At 36.5% G+C, this 17,189-nt stretch overlaps 3 protein-coding genes across 4 annotated transcripts in view; 1 reads left to right on the top strand and 2 right to left on the bottom strand.

Annotated features, from left to right (window-relative positions):
- The first annotated feature begins 854 nt into the window (after window positions 1–854).
- LOC116175192 (chitooligosaccharidolytic beta-N-acetylglucosaminidase-like) overlaps window positions 855–17,189 on the top strand; it is a 43,958-nt gene continuing 27,623 nt past the window's right edge. The window contains exon 1 of the mRNA XM_031493371.1: window positions 855–911. The gene's annotated coding sequence lies outside the window, so the exon portion shown is untranslated. The remainder of the gene's footprint in view (window positions 912–17,189) is intronic.
- Window positions 2,579–5,868, bottom strand: LOC116175158 (endoplasmic reticulum metallopeptidase 1-like). The gene is made up of 9 exons (XM_031493276.1): window positions 5,622–5,868; window positions 5,254–5,572; window positions 4,532–5,206; window positions 4,259–4,482; window positions 4,028–4,205; window positions 3,798–3,976; window positions 3,599–3,751; window positions 3,315–3,546; window positions 2,579–2,954 (listed from the first exon to the last, which is right to left on the bottom strand). The coding sequence occupies exons 1-9, from the start codon at window positions 5,817–5,819 to the stop codon at window positions 2,617–2,619; spliced, it is 2,496 nt and encodes an 831-aa protein (XP_031349136.1). The 5' UTR covers window positions 5,820–5,868; the 3' UTR covers window positions 2,579–2,616.
- LOC116175165 (endoplasmic reticulum metallopeptidase 1-like) lies at window positions 8,435–13,055 on the bottom strand. 2 transcript variants are annotated; one of them, XM_031493288.1, is made up of 9 exons: window positions 12,731–13,050; window positions 12,346–12,676; window positions 11,627–12,292; window positions 11,353–11,576; window positions 11,122–11,299; window positions 10,893–11,071; window positions 10,694–10,846; window positions 10,410–10,641; window positions 8,435–8,810 (listed from the first exon to the last, which is right to left on the bottom strand). In XM_031493288.1, the coding sequence occupies exons 1-9, from the start codon at window positions 12,890–12,892 to the stop codon at window positions 8,473–8,475; spliced, it is 2,463 nt and encodes an 820-aa protein (XP_031349148.1). In that variant the 5' UTR covers window positions 12,893–13,050; the 3' UTR covers window positions 8,435–8,472. The 2 variants fall into 2 exon arrangements, with proteins under 2 accessions (XP_031349148.1, XP_031349155.1); XM_031493295.1 differs by lacking the exon at window positions 8,435–8,810 and having other exon boundaries at window positions 10,480–10,641; window positions 10,690–10,846; window positions 12,731–13,055.

Below are 17,189 nucleotides of genomic sequence, written 5' to 3'. Positions count from 1 at the left end.
GTCTGTTAAAAAACCTGTGGCCACCCCAAAAACCATTACAGCAGCCAGGAAGAGTTTACTGGTCAACGTTGGGTTGATTCTGTTCCAGCAATCAGCATAGCTTGTAAACAGGGGCGGACTGACCCAGGGGGGGGGGGCGGGGGGCGGTTGCCACCTGGCCTGTTGGAAATTTATAAGTATGTGCTGTACTTAGTTTCTTGCACTATTAATAAATTATTAACACGTTTCTCTAATATTGGGTTTGATGTTAGGTTCTTAAAAAATTCTGTTTTAATTGAAGTGTTTTACAATGAATTTATCATTTTTTGTCGTAGCATGAAAGTGCTCAAATACAATGATAAGCGACGCACCTCGTATGGATTGTATATTTTGTTACTTTTAATTATCAGCTGCAATTTAAAAAAAAACTGTATGGTAATTTTCTATAAGAAAACTTTTTTTCCGGGTCGATCTGAGACAATTTTTTCTTGGGGGCTCAAAAAAACGCAGTGTATAACCTTCCTTTTTTTACCAAAAATCGACTACACCAAAATTTCTCGGGAAAACACTTTCTTATTAATTTGGGTGCGTATAGAATCCAAATCAATTCGTACTTTTTCGATCAGACTTCTCGAGGATCTTTAATAAATCAGCGATATTTTTGATTTTGCGGTCTCGGATCATGACTTTAATCTAATAATAGGATTATTGATTGAAAATTGAAATTCAATGTTCCAAGCTTGATTATCCGTAGGTGTATCGTTTTCGTTGGATGGCATGGAGGCATTTGTGGGAAAAGTAGTGTGCATTTGTGCAACACATGGTGCAAGGTGTACTGTAAGGTAAACGTGACAACGTTACACTGGTCTCGAACACCGGAAGCGGAAACACAGTCACGACGACGGAAGTCACGTGGATGCACGCGACAAGAGGTAGGTGCAAATTACCTAGTATACACAAAGGCTCCATTTATTGGCATCCTAATTTGAACAAGAGTATTTCCCGTTTTTTAGCGCATTTTTTTTAAGAATTAAAAATAAAGCATTTAAACGATGCCAGACGGTCCTCATAAATTGTTGTTGAAAAGGGACCTCCAGCTCCCGATATCTGTATAAGTTTTACATGAGACAACCAGTTTGCCTCAGTTTGCATACGCATGCCTTCACGACTTCTTTTCGAAATCAGAGGGAGATTGGGGGGGGGGGGGGCATATCCATTGGTGAAGTCAAAAGGAATTATGTCGACGTTTTTAGATTAAATGTCTCATCTCCAGGTGGGGCCACTTCACTTAATTCTTTTAAATGGAAACGGAATTTATAACATATTGTTGTGAAAACTTCCTAAGACTGAAACTACCCAGACAACTTACCCTTGCTAGCTCAATCTTACAAAAACTCTAAAACACAAATCTCAGGGCCCGTAAAATGAGTCCGACTACCCCTTTTCTTCGTCCGGACCAGGTCGGTGGCTAATACCTCCCTTAAATTCCAAATAAAATAATCCCTTGTTAACTGACTTCTGGAATGAAATTTAAGTCCCACCGATGATCCAAACCTTTTTACGTTACCAAACTCGTTTCACACTCGGGATAAAAAAAAGAAAACTTAAAATTTGAGAAACTCGAATCCTTGACCTTTACTTTGACACACTAAATAATAAATGACAAAAAAAATTTACAAAGCTAAATTTACAAAATCTGAAAAAAAATAACTTACACGAATTTAACAATAACAAGACAAAATTTATTACATTTAAAATTTACACTAATTACGGATTCGATTTTCCCAGACTTAAGTTTCTTAATTAACTCCGGCCGAGCATTAATTGAACTAAAACAATGATCCTCTGCATAAAAATGGGAAATAAACTTCTTTCCAGAGTAAATAAATGCCTTCCAACTGCGGCCTAATAAAAAAACACAACAATATATTTCTTATAATTTTACTTATAAGTGCTACCAACATACTCATCTCTTTTATTTTTCGAGAAAATAAAATTTTTTATAAGTTTAACATGTGCCTAGGTGCCTCCGTAAGTGCTTAAGAAATTCGAATGAATGAAAATAAACCTGATAAATTTTATATCATGCAATGATAAAATATTGTACTCTGTGGATATAATACATGCATTCGAATTTTCTAAGCATTTATGTACGCATACGTGTTATACATGTTAATTTATAGAAATTATTTTCCCGATAAGTAAATATGAATTCCAAAATATAATAAAAAAGTTATGTAGCGCCACCTGGTGGTGACGCTTTAATTTAATTAAAATTATCAAAAAATATATGGCTCTAACGTCCACGCTGAACGGCAGCTGTACCTGTAGCGTACATTTTGAATGTGTTCCAGGCGGCCTTTTTATATGTTTATTTCTAAAGAACCCCCCCACCCCCACCCCTTAATCATCTACCAAGAAGGTAAACATCGATTAATAAAAATCTGAATTATTATTCAATGGTTGTACTTAGTACGTACAATACAAGGTGTAAATTTTGAATGTGTTACAAAATTTAAGGACGAAATTATACTACCTATACCCCCTTTTTGTAATGATCCACAAGCCTAAGGTAACATGGTGAGAAGGAAAAGATAAATTATGCTTAAGTACGTTTATTTTCGTATTTGCGATCATTTAAAAAGACCAGGCGTCGTTTATTACCAGCTTTGCGTCAACATTTGTCCATATCGGAAATGATTTTAGATATTTATCATAATACGGAATTGAAATGTTGCTTGAAGAGTAATGATAACTACCTCTCAGTCGAAACTGTAAAGCTTTTGCGTTGTGATCCACTAAATGTACTTTAAGTACAAATCTTAAGGGTAAACTCTCCTTCCCCCTAATGTAGTCTATATAATAGTCGGTTACGTTGCTTTGCAAGATTACGGACTCGTTACTCATGTAGATTTTTGCACTTCTGATGATTGCATTATTCATTGTTTCGATGACGAGAGACATTGTGCTGGGACCTGTAAATTAAACTATTAGAAATATCGAATTTTGACAGAATTTCATATTTTTTACTGCACATAATTTCACACATATACATTTTGAAAATTTGGTCCATTGGTTTTTCTGCTCTTTAAAACTAATCCTATTTGATCTTTTATTGGAAAACTTAAGAATTCTTCATAGTCCTTCAGCTGGATTCTACTTAATAGGCCGTGTTGAGATTTACCCATTTCGTCCATTATGCATAATACGTGAACCATTTAAATTTGTTTAAATTTGATGCATTGGCGCGAAGAAATTACCAAGAACCAAATGATCCAGGAATTCAGCGTGTCCCGTGTCGTGTGGAAAATGTTTAGTTCACATAACTCACATACCTTCTATCGTAAAGTTGTATTGAACCGTGGATGGGTTTAGATATATTCTTGAATCTAATTGTAGTTGTACGGTTTTATCAAGCGGTATGAGATCACTATCTTCGTCAAACTTCGGTTCCCTGACATACTTATATAGTGTCTTTTCTGCATTGTAATCTCCACTACAATGTAGCTGCTTTTCTCTTGCAATCACACTATGTGTCATCTCATTTCGAAACACTTGGTTGGAATACTAGACAAAGTTTGATAAGTTCTACTTCCAAACCCTTTGGTTTGTTACCTACGTAACACACGAAACGCTGAGGCGAAGCTGCATTGTCAGTTGCACTATAAGGGAAAGCTATCGGCGTGAATATCAGTACGAAAAATATCACAAAAATGCCCAATGCAGATCCTATGGTAATATACCATCTCCTTAGTAACGTGACAAATGGCACCTAAAAGTGATCATGCATTTTGCCATATTTCCAATTCTATACTTACGTAGATGGAGCCCGCAAATAATGTCAAGAGTAAGTATAATAACGCAATGAAGAGTTCTGGGTGCAGGTATGGGTTAACAGCTGAAGCCGTGACAGTAGGCGTAAGAAGTAACATTAGGTAAATGATGAACATGGTAGCTGGAATTGTGAAAATGAAATACAGAATTTGCCAAACTCTAACTACAAAGAGAGAATTAGTGTTTTTTTTAGTAAACCAAGGTACGATCTAACCAGTGTATTGAGAGCAAGTTAGGTGTATTAATAGAAACGCGCCCGTTTGAAAGACCACCGGGACTAAGACAATGTAAGTACTTCGAATACCCATGCAAGTTCCAACCAGTAGCACGACGGTCCATATCAGTCTTAACATGTGTAACTGCAGTTGCGTGTGCATGTTATACGTCAAATCCTGAAAGTAGGAAATTGAATTGATGGATGCTGATACATTAGCGAAAAGGTTACTTTTGCTACAAATTGTTTAAACAATGCAACCGGGACACAAGACATCGCCGATATAGGAATGACATATAATCCACAGATCATCCATGGATTTCCGTACCAAATCATGTTGTAGTCTTGTGCTCTGAGAATGAAAGATACTGTTACGGCGAAAGCTGCTGCCAAGGCCCATCCCAACATTAATCCTAGGAAAGTCACCAAAGCGTATGCAAAAAATGTCTTGCATTCTAGAAATGTTCAGTGGCCATCAACACAAAATCTGAACTGTTTACTCACTTTTTCGAAAATCGTAAAAAGCCTTTAGCGCAATGAGAACCGATAAAATTACAGTAATAGAGTTTATGAAAACTCCAATGGTTTTAGTGTAGTATATCAGAAATAATCCCAAAAAATCATAATAAACATGTTCAGTTTCCTCCTGCGTTTGACTAATGTCCAGTATTTCAGATGCGTTCGCCAAGTTTTTGACTAATTTTAATAGTAAATCGCCGGTATGCTGATAAGAACCCAAAGGTATATTGAGATCATCAAATCGGGTGTGGTATCTTTGTTGATTTCTAACAAAAGCGAAATCGTATCCGCTGTATTCGTCCATACTGTTGAAGATAGTATAATCAGTACCAAAAGGGAGAAATGTGTAAAGCTCTTCGGCAATCACTTGGGCGTGAGGCAATGTTACCGCACCAAAGTAGTTTAAAAGCCATGGCTGTTTGGAGCCGACTTGAAAAAGCAAAATTTTACCACCAACTCCATTTGCTTCCAAATTAACAAAAACCCTAATTTCGTGTGCCCAACGGTGGTGTGCCACAAAGCCATTACTTCCCAGTAATCCAATCTCTTCCGCGCCATTGAAAAGAAAAACTATGTTATGAACGTATTGGGTTGGCGAATTTGCAAGTTTGCGCAAAATTTCTAATGCAACGGCACAGTTAATTCCGTCATCGCTTCCACCTAAAAGTGAGAGTGACTCCAGACCTTCACCAGACATGGAGCCTTACCTGGACTCGTGGGGGCTGTATCAAAGTGCACGTTCACAAGAATTGAGTACTTTGACTGACCATGCACTTTCACTACTAAATTTTGAACGTTTTCAAAGATTCGAAGATGGTCAGATACTTGACCAGAGACCACTTGTTGATCAAACTCGATTTTTTTATTTTCATTAGCGTTTGCGATAATTTCCGCAATTTCTAATGTTAATGTCTTCACTGCTTGTACATCATTCGCGTCAGTACCAGTAATCCGCTCGCCGATGTCGACTAATTTCTTCAAACTGATCTGCGCTCGTTCCGCAATAAATCGTTCAGGATTGAGGATCTAAGGGTGTCATGTTTATCGCACATTCAAAGGTGGTGAGTATACCTACCTCGTCTTCAATGTGTAAAGGAGTTGGACGTATATCGTCAATTAAGTAAACAACTCCGCACAACCCCGATACAAATATTATAAAAATTATACCGGCAATTGTCGGTATTTCGCCACTTTGTCTATGTCTTTGGAGGTCCTTTGATGGTTCTTCATTCGCGTATTCTTCCTCCATTTCCAAATTGTAACTAATTATCATAATCGCATTAAATTGCAATGCGTAATATGTTATAATTGGAAATGATAACTGATGGTGTAATGCGAGATATTGACAATGACCTGAATTAACATTTCCACATATGTGGAATGATGTGTTGTCAATATTATAACAACATTGGCATTCTAGGGAACGTTTTAAAATATTTTACATTTTCGCTTTAACCTAATAACTGCATTGTACCAGGGGGTGCTGCGTAAGAAGTGTAAAATACGCGAAAAAACGCACTTTCGGACCTGGAAGGGAAGATATACCCTACTTATGTAAAACAAGTTAAAAAGTAATCGTAAACGATTTACAAAAAGCGCATTTCCACTTGTATTCATTTCCCATTTGTAAGATGCAGCTTCTGTTAAAATCGTAAAAATCCGGCCACAAATATGAAAGATAGCGTTGCACATGTACAATCCATTTTTGACGTGCTACTTCAATTTCTGTTTATGAGAAGAATTTCATTTCAATGCTTTTCTAAATAAGAAAGTTGGAACTGCGCATGCGCAAATCTAAATTTTGAAACTAACGTTAGATTTTCCTTTATTCCAAGCGCTTATGTATCAAATTTCATTTAAATACTTCCATAAATAAACAAGTTAAAAAGTAATCGTAAACGATTTACATAAAGCGCATTTCCACTTGCATTCATTTCCCATTTGTAAGATGCAACTTCTATTAAAATCGTAAAAATACGGCCACAAATATGAAAGATAGCGTTGCACATGGGCAATCCATTTTTGCCGTGCTTCTTCAAGTTCAGTTTATGAGAAGAATTTCATTTCAATGCAAAACTAAATAAGAAAGTTGGAGCTGCGCCTGCGCAAACCTAAATTTTGAAACTAATGTTAGATTTTCCTTTGTTCCAAGCGCCTAAATATCAAATTTCACTTAAATGCTTCCATAGATAAAAAAGTTTGCACTGCGCATGCGTAAAACCAAATGTTGAAATTGGCGTTTGATTTTCCTTTATTACATGTGCCTATGTATCAAATTTCGCTTAAATTCTTCCATAAATAAAAAAGTTGCCACTGCGCATGCGCAAAACCAAATTTTGAAATTGGCATTTGATTTTCCTTTATTCCATGTGCCTATGTATCAAATTTCGCTTAAATTCTTCCATAAATAAAAAAGTTGCCACTGCGCATGCGCAAAACCAAATTTTGAAATTGGCGTTTGATTTTCCTTTATCCCAAGTGCCTATGTATCAATTTTCGTTTAAATTCTTCCATAAATAAAAAAGTTGCACTGCGCATGCGCAAAACCAAATTTTGAAATTGGCGTTTGATTTTCCTTTATTACATGTGCCTATGTATCAAATTTCGCTTAAATTCTTCCATAAATAAAAAAGTTGCCACTGCGCATGCGCAAAACCAAATTTTGAAATTGGCATTTGATTTTCCTTTATTCCATGTGCCTATGTATCAAATTTCGCTTAAATTCTTCCATAAATAAAAAAGTTGCCACTGCGCATGCGCAAAACCAAATTTTGAAACTGGCGTTTGATTTTCCTTTATTCCATTTATTTATTTATTTATTTATGTATCAAATTTCATTTAAATACTTTTATAATTAAAAAAGTTTGCAATTCGGTTTATAAATGGTCGAGATGCGAAAAGGGCACTGTGAATTTTGAATCGATTCGATTCAACTTTTGGCATTGCGTATTATATGGTTAAAGCTATGCCCATATTGAATTTCATGCAATTCAGTTCATAACTATCGGAGATGTAAAAGCGATCGAACATTTCTAAACAAAGTTATCGTTCACACGGACAGATAAATGGACAGACAGACAAAGGAACAGACGGACAGACCAACCGGCAGGCGACAGATAGCAATGCAAAATTATAAACGATCTCTAGGATCGTTAATAAACGGCAAAAGTGTAAAATTATGGAACATGTAAAAAACGGTTTTTTTGTTTTTTTACAATAACTTTTTTTGTAAGCGGTACAGAAAAAATTCCTTCCTTGGTACAAGACTCGACACCATAACGAACCAAATAGCGAAAAAAGTAGAACAATTAGCTCTTAAGATAAAGAACTAGTAGCGTCTCAACGCACTAGCGGGCGGACGGACAAAGTGGCCACAATAGCGCATTTATTTTTTATTTTTGTGGAAATGGAATTTACTGGGACCGGAACACATAATTTGTTACAAAATTTAACAGAATTCAAACCTATACACCCTTTTTAGGTTTTGTCCGTCTGTCTATTCCTCTTCTTACACTTCTTACACCTAGTAGCTACATGGGTGGGGGGGGGGGGGGGGGGGAGTCACCATTTTCAATAATATATTACAAAATTTAACAGAACTCAACCTATACGCCCTTTTTAGGGGAATTCCCCTTATATGATGGTTTTGTCCGTCTGTCTATTCCTCTTCTAACTCCAGACCGAAAAGAGATAGCGATGTCAAACCTTCGCCAATCGATTTCTACGAGTTCAATTATCAATGCTATTGAATATGAGCCGGTTTCTGAATACGAGCCGAGTGGAAAAAATTCCCCTACCGAAAATCGTATGCGATTCTTCGTCTCTTGTTTTTTAAGATCCACACGTTGGTATTCACCTGTAAGTGGTGAGAAGAGAAAAGACAAGTCATGATGGTTAAGTACATTTATTTTCATATTTGCAATAACTTAAAAAGACCAGGCGTCGTTTATTGCCAGCCTTGCGTCAACATTTGTCCATACTGGAAATGATTTTAGGTATTTATCATAATACGGAATTGAAATGTTGCTTGAAGAATAGTGATAAATACCAGTCAGTCGAAACTGTAAAGCTTTTGCGTTGTGCTCCACTAAATGCACTTTAAGTACAATTCTTAAGGGTAAACTCTCCTTCCCTCTAATGTAGTCAATATAATAGTCGGTTACGTTGCTTTGCAAAATTACGGACTCGTTACTCATGTAGATTTTTGCACTTCTGATGATTGCATGATTCATTGTTTCGATGGCGAGAGCCATTGTACTAGGAGCTGTAATTTAAACTATTAAAGATATGCTCGAATTTTGGTCCAATTTCATATTTTATAGTGTACATAATTTCACACATGGTTCATTGGTTTTTGCTTTCCGAATACATATAAAGTATGTATAAAGGAAAGTATTGTAATCGTGATAAATTTTCGACACGCCAATATTTCGTTTTTTGAACGTTTTGAATGTGGTTCGTTTTTTGTGAACACGATAGCTAAAAAACGCCTGAACCGATTTGGACGAAATTTGGGGTGCATATGCGTATGGGGAATCGAAAACGTCCTATTTTGGTTTTGATCCGTAGCCATCTTCATGGTTATTGACGGTGTCGAAAGTTTAAAAGAGCCATGACCGCGTAATAGTTATTTATTATTCAAGACCATAAAGGGATATTTTAACCATTGAGTGAAAGATGTTAATTCACGAGTGGCGCAGTGGTTTCCTTTTATCGTCGTGTATAATACAAAACTTTATTTTTTAGCAGAAGCCATACCTATAAATCATTGTAAAGCTTCTGACAATTCTAAATTTAATTTAGAGACGTCAAAAATAGCAAGCTTAGGTTCTGCCGTCGCGATCGTTTCCATAGAAACAGATTTGCATATGTTCTGAACGTCATTTTATAGCGTGCATTTGAAATAAGAATTACAGATGTCATTAGAATTCACAATCATTTGTTTCACTTTATCTATCCTTACGGTTAAATAACGGCTTAGCCTACTCATTCAAACGTATTAAAATGTCATTTTAACATATATGCTATAATAATTAAAAAAAGTGTTTCCACTGGCCAAAGTTGCTTAAAAAACTCTACTACAAAAAAGTCCATTACAGTTTTTTTGTGAGTTTCTTAGATTTTGAGAAGTTTTGAATTGGGAAGTTAAACTTTTTGTTTTATTTTTTAAAATATGCATTTTTCTCAAAAAGTAAGCAACAGATTGAAGAATGTTATTTACAAAAAAGGTGTGTATTGGTGAGAACTACAAACAACTCCTATATACTTTTTGCGCAGGATTCAATATAAAGGCGCCAGAGGGCATTTTCTAAATGTTAAATACTATGACCAACGATAATTGCAATGACTCTATTAAAAGTAGTTGGAAAATCAAGTCTGAAGTTTACCTGACGACTAGTTTTGTTCCTCAAAACTACTTTCAGTCAATTGGAAACTCTGTAAAAGGTGCCTTCGGATTATAACATATCATTTACGTCTGTCGCGTTTGATCTGTTATTGGAAAACTTAAGAAATTAATTCCTTTTTCATAGTCCTTCAGCTAGTGTCTAGGTCCAGAGAGGTTAGCAACCAATAGAAAAGTACTATAATAGACAAGGGGCACTTATTTTACGAGTTCTTAATAATGAAAGCAGTAATTTTCTGAAATTTTGAAGATTATGTGAAATGGGTTGGAGTCGATGAAGCCTCAGGATGTCCTAAGCTTAGTAGGTATCAGGGTACCGTGTTGAAATTTGAAATAGAATATGAATCATTTAAATTTGTTTAAATCAGATGCATTGGCGCGCAGAGATTACCAAGAACCAAATGATCCACGAAATCAGCGTGTCGTGTGGAAAACGTTTAGTTCACATAACTCACATACCTTCTATCGTAAAGTTGTATTGAACCGTGGATGGGTTTAGATATATTCTTGAATCTAATTGTAGTTTTACGGTTTTATCAAGAGGTATTAGATCACTACTTTCGTCAAACTTCGGTTCCCTGACATACTTAGATAGTGTTTTTTCTGCATTGTAATCTCCACTACACTGGAGCTGCTTTTCTCTTGCAATCACACTATGTGTCATCTCATTTCGAAACACTTGGTTGGAATACTAAATCAAATTTGATAAGTTCTACTTCCAAACCATTTGGTTTGTTACCTACGTAGCACACGAAACGTTGAGGCGAAACTGCATTGTCAGTTGAACTATAAGGGAAAGCTATTGGTGTGAATATCAGTACGAAAAATATCACAAAAATGCCCAATGTAGATCCTATGGTAATATACCATCTCCTTAGTAACGTGACAAATGGCACCTAAAAGTGATGATGCATTTGGCCATATTTCCAATTCTATACTTACGTAGATGGAACCCGCAAATAATGTCAAGAGTAAGTATAATAACGCAATGAAGAGTTCTGGGTGCATGTATGGGTTAACAGCTGAAGCCGTGACAGTAGGCGTAAGAAGCAAAATTAGGTAAATGATGAACATGGTAGCTGGAATTGTGAAAATGAAATACAGAATTTGCCAAACTCTAACTACAAAGAGAGAATTAGTGTTTTTTTAGTAAACCAAAGTACGATCTAACCAGTGTATTGAGAGCAAGTTAGGTGTATCAGTAGAAACGCGCCCGTTTGAAAGACCACCGGGACTAAGACAATGTAAGTACTTCGAATACCCATGCAAGTTCCAACCAGTAGCACGACGGTCCATATCAGTCTTAACATGTGCAACTGCAGTTGCGTGTGCATGTTATACGTCAAATCCTGAAAATAGGAAATTAAATTGATTGATGCTGATATATTAGCGAAAAGGTTACTTTTGCTACAAATTCTTTAAACAATGCAACCGGGACACAAGACATCGCCGATATAGGAATGACGTATAATCCACAGATCATCCATGGGTTTCCGTACCAAATCATATTATAGCCTTGTGCTCTGAGAATGAAAGATACTGTTACGGCGAAAGCTGCTGCCAAGGCCCATCCCAACATTAATCCTAGGAAGGTCACCAAAGCGTATGTAAAAAATTTCTTGCATTCTGGAAATGATCACTGGTTTTAAATCAACACAAAGTGTGAAATAACTCACTTATTTTAAAATCGTAAAAAGCCTTCAACGCAATGAGAACAGACAAAATTACAGTCAACACATTTATGATGGCTCCAATGGTTTTAGTGTAGTATATCAGAAACAGCCCCAAAAAATCATAATAAATATGATCACTTTCCTCCTTCGTTTGATTAATATCCAATATTTCAGATGCGTTCGCCAAGTTCTTGATTAATTCGAGAACCAAATCGCCAACATGCTGATAAGAACCTAGAGGTATATTCAGGTTATCAAAACTGGTGTGGTACCTTTGTTGATTCTTGTGGAAAGCGAAATCGAATCCGTTATACACTTTGTTAAGAATGTTACTGGCAGCGAAAGGGAAAGATTCGCCCATCTCTTCGGCGGTCACTTGTGCGTGTGGTAATGCTACCTTGCTAAAGTAGTGCAACAATCTGGACTGTTTTGGACCAGTGTGGAATAGCAAAATTTTTCCAGCAGCTCCTTTAGCTGCCAAGTTAATATAAACCTCAACCTCTCGGGCCCAGCGTTGTTGGGTCATAAAGCCATGTAGTCCCAGAAACCCAGCCTCCTCCGCACCGTTAAAAAGGAAAAGTATGTTGTGAAGATAAACGACGGGCGAATTCGCAAGTGTGCGTAAGATTTCCAATGCAACTGCGCAGTTAATACCATCATCGCTTCCGCCTGAAAATGATCGTCTTCACTTTACCATACCTTGCACAAATAGTTGCGCCAACCTGAACTCGTGGGCGCTGTGTCAAAGTACACATTAACAAGAACGGAATGTTCCGAATATTTTTGACCATGCACTTTAACGACCAAATTTTGAACGTTTTCAAAAATGCGAAGGTTGTTTGAAGATTCTACTTTCCCGGAGACCACTTGCTGATCAAACTCAATTTTTTGATTCTTGTGAGCGTTTTCGATGATTTTCGCAATTTCCAATCTCAATATTTTCACCGCTTGCACATCATTTGCTTCAGTACCCGTAATGCGCTCACCAATCTTGGCCAACTTCTTCAAACTATTCTGTGCCCGCTCCGCTATAAATCGTTCTGGATTGTGAATCTAAATTTTACAGTTTAGCCAACAATCCATGACATGGTAAGTAGAAGTACATACCTCATCTTCAATGTATAAAGGTGTTGGCAGAATATCGTCTATTAAATAAACCACCCCGCACAGCGCCGATACAAACATTATAAAAATGATACCAACAATCCCCGGTAATTTACCACTTTGTCTTTTTAATTGTTCTGTACTCCCGTATTGTTTGCCTTCCATTTTTGCGTTCCTAGTTAATTGGCATCATCGCTTTAAATTGCTGCGTTTAATTCGCAGTGTTATAACTGGCACAGATAACCTTGCCCTAATGCGGGATGTTGATAATGGCCATGAATTAACATTTCCAGATACGATGATACGAAGCAACGTGTTTTTTATTATCTAACATTGTAAGCTTGAATTTTAACAAGATACGAAAGTACGAAGTAGGGGAATTGTTTGCCACTCAGCTCACATTCGCAAACTGGACTTTTAATCCGGCTCATATTCAATAGCAATCCTTGAATTCGTAGAAATCGATTGGCGAAAGTTTGAAATCGTTCTTGAGTTAGACGAGGAGCAGACGGGCCAAACCATTACACATCAGGGGGAATTTTTTTTCTTTCGAAAAATTCGGCTAAAAATTGTTTTGGAATGCAATGGAAATTTTAATTATTAATCACCATGCACTGTACACAAATAAGGACGGAAATTGTCGCGATTATACAATTATCTACCTACATCCGTACATGGATCATCAGACGTGGCTATGTGAACCGGCTAAATGGCAAGTTTTAATCCAAAAGGAAATGTAAGGGTAGGTCTGATTCTTTTATGGTGGTGGGGGATCTAAAATTCAATTTTTGGACTCTGTGCGGCTTGGTGCTCCACATCGTTTGAACAATTGGTCTGTTTGTCTATTGCTACTGATCTTCTTCATCTAGCTGAAGTTCTACTTTTTTGTTAAAAAAACCTTTCAACTCGTCTCCCAAGATTCTTTCTTATACACATTTTGTCTCATTAAATGATTATTACGCATATACAAAGTTTGACATTTTATCAATATGATTATTATTTTTGCTGCCCCTTTCACAGTGCCGCCCGGGGCGGACCGCCCCTCCGCCCCCCTGTCGGTACGCCACTGCTTGAGCTATCATTCTACATTTTTCACATTTGGATTGTTATGGTGATATCGTGGCTTGCACCAAGGGAGGAACTTTTTCTTAGTTTGTTACTCAAAAAAGTTATAGTAAAAAATCAATTTTTTCATATGTGCCATAATTTTACACTTTTGCCGTTTACAATTTTGTACTATCTATCTGTCTGTCTGTTGTCAGTGCGTCGCGTGCGTTGTCTATTGTTTGTCTGTCTGTCGGTCTGTCTGTTGGTGCGCACGATAACTTTGGGCCGAAACGTCGGATCGCTTTGAAAATTGGTACGCATGTTCATAAGACAGGTCGATATTGTTTTTCTGCTAACGGGCCAAAAAGTTACAGCCCAAAAACCCACCAAACCTCCAAAAAATTGGTTTCTTGGATCATTTTTGTTACAAAGAATATATGAATGTCCGGGTATTTTGTGTTAGTACATTCCTTAAACCTTAAGCAACTATGCAGACGAGACGAATTAAAAAATTTGCGCATGCGCAACCCAGCTTTGAGAATCCTACTGTGTGCGCATCACAAAGAATAGGTTGTGCATGCGCAGTGTTAACTTTAGTATTTGTGGACGGATTTTATTAGTTGAAAAAGAATTTGAGCAAAGAGTATTAGTGTGGAAATGAGCTTTTGGTAAATCGTTAACGATTACCTTCTTTTACTTGTTTCTTCTACTTCTTCTCACGCTTCCGGATTGTTGTGAATCTTATTATTTCTTTCTTAGCTTAGCCAGCAGTTCCAGAAGCTTCGTTTTGCTTACGACACACAGAGCATCGACTGCATGCAAGATGGCATTTACTATCCTGTTGAGTTTTCCAAGAGTGTTTGCGCGCACCTGATAGGTTGTTCGCATAAAATACGATTGTTATCCCCTTTGGATGACGTCATCATATAATATGTTCCGTAGGGTCGGTCTAAGGACTGACCCCTGTAGAATCCCTGGTACACCTCCCTTTCTGTGTCTTTATTAATTTTGTAAGTAATACTCTAATACATTCAGCAGTAAAGAGTAAGGAGCACTTGTCTCTCTCTTTTTTGTATGTCTTGGAAAATTTGTTTGATTTCTTCCGGGTCGGTCGTGTTCCTCGTCTGGTTCCACCCCGTTTTTAGGGAGTTGCTATTGCTACTATCAGATCTTTTTTGCAATATGCATTTATATGTTCCCTATTCTCATTTATCGGCGGCATGTATTTTGATGGATATTATATTTATGTTTAATGTTAAAAAGGCAAGCGCGAATAGTTGGAATAGTAGACTTGTAATGTTCTGTCAGTTTGAAAATAAAAAAAATACTCAAAAACCCTTGAGTTCAACATGCATTGTGGCAACTAAATATATTTTGACGTTTGATTTTTAAAATCTGTCGATTCGTTTTCGAGAAAATTAGAATAGTATATTTTTTATTATACCTGCAATATAATTTACAAATAAGGGAAATACAATGAAATCATATTGACGTTATACTTGAATACATGTTTAATTAAGTGGGCTGTGTGTTCGTAATTCCATGATTGCCATGGAAATGTCACTTATAAAAATCACCGCCTTTGTGTCAATAAAACGATTTCGGTTGAAAAAGATAATACACCGTCCATTAAATGACTTGTTGTAAAATCTAAAGAAGCATTTATTCAAAACTTCAAACAATACTGCGATTTAAAAGTGGAGCAGATACGGAAGCATACCCTAAATTACGCGCGTTTGTGAAAGCTTCGACCTAAGAGGATTTTTTATTTCAACCCCAGATGACAGTTTCAAAAGTCATACTTGAAGTATCATTACCTAGCAACTTTAAAGCACGTGTGTTTTAAAGGCCTTTTTTCGCACGCATTTGAGCGTTCAAAACGGAGATTGTGATTCAGGATAATAAAAAAATCTTTATTTAATTTATTTAATCGACCTATCTTAATTTGTTCAGAGAGAAAACAAAAACAAACGAAAATGTCACTTATTTGTTGCTATGGGAAAGAAAGAATTTAATTTGTTGTCAGTTACCTTTGTAACAATCTTGGGATAGTGAAAATTATTTTTTTCTGAAACTACTTTCGTGTATAAAATGGGTGAAGAAAATGTGACTTTCCTCTCTAGTGAGGAAAGTAAAAAACAATTGCTGCATTAGTTTTAATAATGACATTTAAAATTGAAACATACCCGTATCTAGATTGCTGTGTCAAACTTCATTATTGCATACGATAATGTTTCGATTTTGATTGTAGTTTCAGAAAAAATTATGTGTAAAACTTGAGAAGAAAGTAGAGTTTTTCAACTCTCGTTCTTTGAACTCGCGTTGAAAAACTCTACTTTCTTCCCTAGTTGTACAAATAACTATTATTGATTCAGATTTTACTCCAAAATGGTTTACACACTATAGCCGAACGAGTGGAAATTATTCTAATTTTCCCAAAAATGAAAAATCAAACGTCAAAATAAAGGACTTCGAAAGATCTTTCAAACAAGCCAGTGGCGTATTTACGGGGGGGGGGGGGGGGGGATGAAGGGGATATAACCCCCCCCCCCCCCCCCAAGAAGAATTGAGTTATCATCATAGCTATCTTTAAAATAAAGGCAATAATATATAGGTATATATAGAGAGCAATTTTGGTTTTGGTTAAAGTCTAAAGTCACTAAAATTTAAATATTCTGTAGTATTCAGTATTCACTATTCAGTGAGTGATCAGTGTTGGCAGTCAACGATTTGGCTATTCGGCATCGATCGGCAATTCGCTACATTGATGCCCAAAATAACAAATAGGTATCAGGTACTTAGTACTGCTACTGAGGTGAGGTACCTGCGTCCTGCCTTTCACGAAATGACGAAAATAAGAATTTTAAATTTTAAAAACAGGAATTTTTTTGCCCATAACTTTTGATTGAGACGTCTAATAGAAAAAGTACGAATCGTTTTGGATTCTACGCACCCAAATTAATAAGAAAAAGTTTTTTCCCGAGAAATTTTGGTGCAGTCGATTTTTGGTAAAAAAGGAAGGTAATAACTGCCTTTTTTTTGCCCAGAAAAAAAAATTGTCTCAGATCGACCGGAAAAAAATATTTTCTTATAGAATGTGGCCTGTAGAATCCATAATTCCAAACAGTTCCAAGATCGGACTACTAGATCAAAAGTTACAGCCCTTTGAATTTTTTGTCGAAATTGGTTTTTTGCCCATAAATATACCTATTATTCAAAATTTTCGTTTAAAGCAAAAGCAATAAAGGGGCCTGTCAGCAGTAAGAAATAAAATACCGTTCTAATCTAATCTTTTTCGTCTGCTGTGCAACCCAATTTCTATTTCTGCCTCCCCCCCCCCCTTCTAGTACGCACTGGGTGACTGTATGTGCCACGAACTTGTTTAATCCCCCCCCCCCCCCCCCAATAAATTTTT

The sequence above is a fragment of the Photinus pyralis genome, unplaced genomic scaffold (assembly GCF_008802855.1).
Source record: "Photinus pyralis isolate 1611_PpyrPB1 unplaced genomic scaffold, Ppyr1.3 Ppyr1.4_LG1, whole genome shotgun sequence".
NCBI classification, from domain to species: Eukaryota; Metazoa; Arthropoda; class Insecta; order Coleoptera; family Lampyridae; genus Photinus; species Photinus pyralis.
Note: the sequence above shows the minus strand (reverse complement) of the source record. Positions and strands in the feature narration are given on the sequence as shown.

Bases quoted from the DNA above. Each gene is read 5' to 3' on its own strand.
- LOC116175158 (XM_031493276.1), bottom strand. From the start codon at position 5,819: ATGATAATTAGTTACAATTTGGAAATGGAGGAAGAATACGCGAATGAA. The intron at 5,573-5,621 runs GTAGGTATACTC...TGACACCCTTAG, and splicing joins CTTTACACATTGAAGACGAG to ATCCTCAATCCTGAACGATT. The intron at 3,977-4,027 runs GTTAGATCGTAC...CTCTCTTTGTAG, and splicing joins AACTTGCTCTCAATACACTG to TTAGAGTTTGGCAAATTCTG.
- LOC116175165 (XM_031493288.1), bottom strand. From the start codon at position 12,892: ATGGAAGGCAAACAATACGGGAGTACAGAACAATTAAAAAGACAAAGT. The intron at 11,577-11,626 runs GTGAGTTATTTC...GATCATTTCCAG, and splicing joins TTTTTACGATTTTAAAATAA to AATGCAAGAAATTTTTTACA. The intron at 10,642-10,693 runs GTAGGTAACAAA...AATTTGATTTAG, and splicing joins CTCAACGTTTCGTGTGCTAC to TATTCCAACCAAGTGTTTCG.